Source organism: Cryptomeria japonica, chromosome 5, assembly GCF_030272615.1.
Source record: "Cryptomeria japonica chromosome 5, Sugi_1.0, whole genome shotgun sequence".
In the NCBI taxonomy this organism is placed as follows: domain Eukaryota; kingdom Viridiplantae; phylum Streptophyta; class Pinopsida; order Cupressales; family Cupressaceae; genus Cryptomeria; species Cryptomeria japonica.
This window is the reverse complement of record NC_081409.1, coordinates 720,432,824-720,440,930: the sequence shown is the minus strand read 5'-3', so window position 1 is coordinate 720,440,930 and position 8,107 is coordinate 720,432,824. Positions and strand designations below refer to the sequence as shown.

Here is an 8,107-nt window from a genome sequence, read left to right as displayed (position 1 = left end):
CAAGGACACAACAAACAATAGAAATCATAAAACAAATAAATTTCAACTCTAATTAACAAAAGACATTGGTCTTCGGAAATATTTGTCAAATAACCTACTTGATGTATTTCCTCGTGAGGTTAGTAAGGCCTCAAGCAATCCATGAAACAAGATTCATGGAAGAGAAGATTGAAGGGGGCATGTTATCTTCATCATGCTCATCAAGAGATCCAGAATTATTCCTCAAGAAGTCCTCCTTTGTGAAGAATGCTAGTTTTGGAGAATGAGACCCACCAGTTTTTCCTAATTTGAAAAAAGTCTAAATGGAAGCACATTTGTATAAAATACTTCCTACACTAATCAATGAAGAGAGATATGTGCACATAAATTTAATAATTGTTATTACACAATACACATGAAAGCATAATACAGTACAAGATTTATGTGAAGAAGTCTCCATTGGGAGAAAAACTTCACGTTACAAGAGAAAGATCAATTGTATTATTAAGTAACAATGCTTATAGTATAATATTTAGGCTATACCTCTGTGGGGTAATCACAACCACAAAAAATTAGGGTAATTTTGGTAGCATAACAATACCTACAATCAAACATACAACCCATGTACTAAGATTCAACTCCAAGTACCAATAAATAGATGATGAATAAATAAAAAACAATATCAGTTTTACAAGATCATATATTGAATCCATAACGGCATCCAAAATGGCAAAAATTGTAATGTCATATTCATTGTCTTGGATTCATACAATATTTACGTATTCCTTACAATTGTCATATTGTCATAACTTTTCATAGTTGACCACCTAACTTGGGTGCCCAATTTTATCATAATTCTCTATTCAAAGATGTTCTATGATGTGTCAAAATATTTTTTATTATTATAATATAACCTCTAATAAGAATGCTCTTATGCATCATAAGAATCTGCCATAAGTAACTCCCACCTTACATGGTTGTCATGATAATTAGAATTTTTTACAACCTATTACATTTAAAGATGACTAAGAAGTGGAAAAGAGAGCTCAAAGTGGGATGCTCCACACCTTATGTGAAGACAAAGTTAACAAAAAAAATATAAAAACAATTAATAAATACAAACATTGCAAATGTAAGGTTGAGATTATTTTTCCCAACAAACTTGCCTTCCTTTATCCCCTAAATCAAGTGAGAGATGAGAAAAGAGGGTGATCAAGAGATTGGCTATAATGATAGAATGCTAGCAAGATGTGATATTTTGTTAAAATGAGGCTCGTTCATTACTTTTGGTGGGTCCTTTAGAGTTTGAGAGTCAACCACATCCTAAAAGAGTGCTCAAAGTGGAATGCTACACATCTAACGCGGAGACAAAAATTATAAATGAATATACAAGAATTAATAAATACATTTTTTTTAAATGTAAGGTTGAGACACCTCTTCCCAACAAACTTGCCCTTCCTCTATCCCATCAGTCAAGCCATAGGAATTGAGAGAGGCAAGAGGAGAGGGTCATCTCAAGAGGTTGGCTACAATGAATGAATGCTAGAAAGATGTGATATGTTATGAAAATGATGTTTGTTTACCTATCATGGCTCCCCTAAAGGTTGAGACTCAACCACATCCCAAAAGAGCGCTCAAAGTGGGATGCCCCACACCTTATGTGAAGACAGAAATAATATAAATATATAAATAATTAATAAATGCAAACATTAAAAATGTAAGGGTGAGACACATTTTCCCAACAAACTTGTCTTTCTCTATCTTAGGAATCAATCTATAAGACTAATGAGAGACGAGAGGAGAGGGTGATCCAAAGGTTGGCTATGATGAAATAGTGCTAGTAAGATGTGATATTTTGATAAAATAAGGCTTGTTCATTACTTGTGATGGCTCCCCAGAGGTTGAGAATCAATCACATCCTAGAAGACTACTCAAACAGATATGCCCCACACATTATGTGAAGACAAAAATCGTAATAAAAAATATATATAACTAAAAAATACAAACTTTGGAAATGTAAGGTTGAGACTCCTTTTCCTAGCAAACTAGCTTTCCTCTACCCTATGATTCAAGCGAAAATGATAAGTGAGAAATGAGAGAAGAGGGTGATTGAAACGCAGGCTATGATGAAAGAATGATTTTTATTATGTTAAGTGGGGAAGGGCCCCAACCCATACGCTTCAGCACTTAAAACATCCAGTCAAAAAGAAAGTTTCGAAAGCAAATCCACAATAACCAAAAAAGTTAGCCAAAATAACACAACAAAATATAAACATAACAAGATGTGACATTTTGTTAAAATGAAACTTATTCATTACCTATGATAGCTCCCCTAGAGGTTGAGAGTCAATCACATCCTTTTCCTTATTAGGCTTTGGAACTTGAGACTGATAATTAGCAGTTGAGGACCAACACTTTTAACCCCACAATTGTGAGTATTTCTTTGCTAACTCGCCGCAGAGCAGTCATCCTCTCCTTTTTGAGAATATATGAAATTGACACATGGAATGCTGATTGCAACATGCACATAAATGAATCTATTCAATTCTTTAAAAGCTTTTATGCAAATGCAACAGAGGATATAGCCTAAAGAAAGGTGGTCCCATGGAATTTTGATTACAACCTATACATAAATGAATCTATTCAAAAATGTTTAGATACCTTGATGCAAATGCAACAGAGGCTGTAAATCCATACCTATACATAAATGAATATATTAAAAAATGTTTAGATACCTTGATGCAAATGCAACAGAGGCTGTAAATCCATACTCCCCCAACCTTTGACAACATCCAAATGGCTTGGAGGCATGGAAATTCATTAAAACATAATTTAAAATGGGTTTTTGGTAGATGACAGACATGTACGTATACTGTAGAAGAATAGACAGGATGTGGGAAATACTATATAGTATTCTTTACATAATACAACAACAGGGATATATTGATTGCATACACACAAAATAAATTTGTTCAAAATGAATTTAGAAAACTTTTTGCAAATACAGCTAGTAGAAGCAAAGACATTGAATTCCCTATCTTTGCAAATCTTTGTATATAAATTCAACAGAGCATAAATACATTAGATTTTTATTAGCTGTTGTAATTACAAATGCCATAGGATACATGTATGCAAAATTTCTGAGCTTGCTCAAAGTTCACAGTTCTGGTGTAAAGGACTGTAAAGTCAGTTTGGATTTTGGAAGCATTGATGAATTTCTTTAAGTTGCACAAAACTCACAGATCTGTTGTAAAAACACTATAAAGTCAGTTTGGAAGCATTGATAATGAATTTTACTAAATTATCTAAAAACAAGGAACTTAGAGAAAAGTGGGACTCTCATTAATCTCCTCAATGGATATCAAACTGCCACTTCCTGTTCTAAGGACTGAATTCATACCAATGTTAAAACCTAGAAGAACTCAAGGAAAATTAACAGTTTTGGATCATATAATGCATTATATTACTGGTCACTTCCTCAAACTAAACACCCAAGCCCACCCACTATAGAATGTCATCAAATAGAATTGTAGGTCTTTTGCCTGACTTTCCAGGTCTTAACTAGTTAACCTAGCCCAACATTGAACATTCAAGAAAGTTATGATTCGATTTTGGCAAATTCAATTTTCTTCTTCCCATCAAGCCTGCCAGAAAAGAAATGCCGAATATAGTCTGCACGAATGAATCTTCTGTATCGACAGGGATGCAACTCATCTATGAGCTCAGGAGCAGGACCCACTTCCGTTTCTCTACCTGGACCATAAAACATGGCAATGGAGATTCTATCTCTATCCATGTTTGTGACCGCTCTGTGCTCAATGCTCTTATATATTCCATTGCTTATTACCTATGTCAAAAAAACAAAAACAAAAACTAAATTTACTTTTGATCTCAAACTTGAGGCATCAAACATCAATCCTCATTTATTAAACCCCAGGGGAGAGTTCTCTATGATAGATGAAATCTTATGCCCTGGTAATCATTCACAGCTTGGATGAGAAATTTCAAAATTATACACCCATAGAAACAATCTTCGAAACAAATAAACATACTTTGATAGGTCCTACAGATTGTTTTTGCCTAAAGACTGTTAAAATATATAAATTTTACCTCAAGCATGTCCCCAATATTGACAACCAGAGCACCAGGGATGGGTTGAACAGGAATCCATTCACCATCCTTACAGATTTGTAGCCCCACTGTTTCATCATCCTGCAGCAATACTGTCAAACCATGTCCATCTGAATGAGGGCATATGCCTAAAACCAGGTCTGGTCTTGGGCAAGGTGGGTAGTAATTCAATCGCATTACCTGTGCCATTTCCCCACACATGTTGATGAAACAGTCTGGTTTTAGTCCAACATTCTCTGATAAAAGGGAAAGAACAGTATTACCAAGCTTCTGAATTTCAACGGCGTATTGTTCCACAACTTCTCTGCAACAAGTGCAGCATAATCAGATCCAAAATGAAAATGATAAAGTTAGATAGATGGGAACAGGGTACAATACCAAGCAATTATTTTGAAATGGGCTGAAAAAGGAAAGTGACGAAGTAGATATGTTTTGCATACCTTTAGCCATCAGAGACTTACTGTAGAAAAAGTGTGAAAAGAGACTTTATTTGAGATCAATCCAATAACATTTTATCAATATGAGATCAATAAACTGATCAACAAAATATTTGAATTCAAGCTTTCACTCTTAACATGGATAAAAAGGAAATGTTATATTGTCTTAATGAACTCCAGTCTAGATCCATCATGTTATTTGCAACTCCCCATGCTCTATTTATCAGTCTCTATAAATTACAGTCTAAAAATCACCAGTTGAAATAAGATTTCTGGAATGTGAAAAAATTTAGGGATTATCTTTCTGCCAAAGGGCAGCCTGTGTCGAAACTTTATGTAAGAAATCTGTTTTTCTTTATAACATTTTTAGGGAGTGGAATAGAATTGTGAACTATTTGGTTAAATAGGCATCTGAACAAATGCAGGATAGGATAGAATATGGAAAGTGGACATATGCTTTTGAATTTATGTTGTGTGTTTGAACAATAAAGAAATGTTTAATGAAATCTGTGATCACTTTTACTCTGTAACTCTCTTGTGTTTAATAATTTTTTTACCCCTCTTGTAAAAATTTAAAAAAAACGCAGAATTCTGAAAAGGTGGGCAGTGAGTACGCATGATCAATCACTTGTAAATCGAAGTCTTTTCTCAGCACCAGTTTTTGAAAATGTCGTTATAATCCCCTAGATCATAGATGGCACAAATAGCAGAGTTTACCCTATGTAGATATGTTTAAATCATACACATATGTAGATATGTTTAAAAAGATTTGGTGCGCATGGCAACCAAATTGCTCTTAAACCATACATATATTGAAAAGGATCTCAGAATCTTATGATTCCCTGAATTACCAAATATTTAGTTACCTGAAGTCCACTGGCTTTGTTGGCCAAAAATTCATTTTTCTATTCTCTGGAGGTAGAGTTGTCAAGTACATAGCATCTGCCCAGTCCAGTATTTGGTCCTCTGAGGCTAAAATGGCCTGGCCATAACCTTCAAGCTCTTGCACTTCATATTTGAGCTTTTCTTCCAAAGGTAGTTGAATGAATTCCCTCATAATTCCCTTCATTCTTTCCATCAGAGACAAAGGAATTCTATGATTCACAGCCTGTCATAGAGACAGGCATACCATCTTAGCAAAGTAAACAAGTTAGGAGGATAGAAATAATTTGGAAAAGCATAGCATTCTGAGAGCATATTACAGAAACTTATAATCAAATTTTATGTACCTACCTGAAAAAATCCCCACTCCTGGCAAGCAATACCAAGTTTTCCCAGTTCCTTTTGCTTGCAGACATCTGAATCTCTCAAAAACATGCCCATATCAATTACAGGGATGTCCAAATGAGGAAGAGGAAAGATATTTGGGCGCTCTGCCTCTGATCTGATATACCTTTGAGGAAGGCTGTGAAGATTCTGAGATGCCAATTCCTGAACAATAGGAACTGAAAACCTTTTTGAAGTTCCATCAGATGGATTAAATACCAAGGTTGAATTAAACATGATAGTTATTTCAATCTGAACAAACTACCCTCTCTCTTCTACTCTGAGTTATAACCCTTTAATTCTCAGGACCAGAATACGTAAGTGGGTATAATAGGGATCAGGACGGGTCAACGCGCTTGTCAAAATGATTGTAAAGATTTAAGAGGGGTAGTCCCATGGATAGGATTATTGTGTTTATTTTCATTTTACTTAGTTTTTCCAATGCTATTGAATTGATGTGTTATGAGTCTTTTAAGATACTAGACTACTTTGTAACCAGTGATTATTTCAATATATAATTTATTTTTTTATGTATAAAAAAGTTATTTAAATTTTAATTAAGAGATTTAAGATTAACAAAATTAAGAGGAAATTAAAGAAATTTTATGAATTTGGGATGATGTTGATTTTGATCATGTTAATTGTCTGATGTTTAGTTATTAGAAGTATGAATTCTACTACTTTATAATATTGTAAAGGAAAATAATCTTTCTTCAATAATTTTGTACAATAATTCAATAATATTTCATACAAATAAACATAAATTAATCTAAACTAAAAATAATAATTGGATATTGGTATTATGATAATTTGTGTTAATAGTTAGATGTAAAAATGCAAATAAAAGTGAAATTACTTAGCTCTATAACTAGTGAGTGCATGAAGACAAGTAGGGTATAGTATTTTGAACTTGAAAGTCTTAACTATTTACATAAGGTAATCATTGATTATTGCAAACTCTCTTTCATTATCTATTCTAAGGTGTTGAATATTTCTCTTTAGAAAAAATTCAACAAAGGCATTAAAGGTTTGAAGAGCTCAAAACCTTTAGTTTTATTTTTCAAAATGTACACCAAGGTCTTATGAGAGAAAGAATCAATAAATGTAAGCAAATATTTATGTTTCTAGAAAGAAACATTGAGAATAGACATAAGATCACTATGAGCCAACTACAATTGGTCACTTTCCTTTTCATATTTACATTTGGGAAATGGATCCCTATGTTGTTTTTCAAGTGAACAACTTAAACTTGTGCTATATTAAATGAAACTTCTGACAAACCAATTACTCTATTATGCTTACTAATGTTTTACAATGGGAATAAGTTGAGATGACCAAAATTCTCAATCTACACTTTACCAAGGCATTTGCATGTTTAATCATTATGTACAGAGGATGACTTAAAATAAATCTATCAATATTAATCAACCTTACCAATGGCTAAACTAGTAGGCTAGTATGTAGATAACAACATTTATAGATGTAAATTCTAAGGTTTTTCCTTCACTTGATTATGTGATCTAATAAATGGATAGGAAGTTCACAGAAAAATCTAAAATATGGAGAACTTCGTTGAAAATGTCATTTTCCATCTCAACACACTCTTTACCCTTAATGTTGAGAGGATTCTAGAGTTACCTATTATAGTGTCATAAATTGTATTTCCTTATAATTTCAAACTCCGTTCTGGGTCCTTGGCCTAGTGTGTCCCCTCATAGCTCTTTCCAAGCCTATTTATCGTCTTGTTACAACCAAAAAGTCTTCATATGTTTATTTGGTGACCAAATCCTATGTCCAGGACTTGTGGACTCCACACCTACCTTTGTTTCACCCTTTTCTAGGTTGACTATGGCATTGGATATCATAGTCCCTCAAAAATGGACCCAAATTTAAACTTGTTCAAGTGTCACCCTATTAAAGAGAATTTGTCCTAATTCATTTCCATCCTATATACCTAAGCATATCCGTCACTATTCAAGAGAAAGCATTATGAGTTAATTTCTTCAAATTTGAGCATTATGGAGCAGTAAGTTACAACCATCTTCATGTAAGTGTGTCTCCATGGTTGATATTGTGTTGTCATGGCATGCTATTACATTAATACTTGAGGGTTATATCCAAAGATAATTGCATCCCCATCACTATCAAATTTGAGGATTCAAATTAGAAAAAAAAATGGATTATAGATTTGTGAAGTGTAGATGAAGACAAACAAATCTAGACTTTAAAGAGGTAGAAAACCTTGATCACTACTAATTAGCTAGAGTAACCAACACTTTTTCAATAAAAATTTT

At 33.4% G+C, this 8,107-nt stretch overlaps 1 protein-coding gene across 1 annotated transcript; it reads right to left on the bottom strand.

The window, feature by feature from the left end:
* Positions 1-3,249: 3,249 nt before the first annotated feature.
* LOC131055918 (protein SRG1) lies at positions 3,250-6,172 on the bottom strand. Its single transcript, XM_057990228.2, has 4 exons — positions 5,781-6,172; positions 5,414-5,655; positions 4,090-4,414; positions 3,250-3,826 (listed from the first exon to the last, which is right to left on the bottom strand). The coding sequence occupies exons 1-4, from the start codon at positions 6,048-6,050 to the stop codon at positions 3,578-3,580; spliced, it is 1,086 nt and encodes a 361-aa protein (XP_057846211.2). The 5' UTR covers positions 6,051-6,172; the 3' UTR covers positions 3,250-3,577.
* Positions 6,173-8,107: the final 1,935 nt, after the last annotated feature.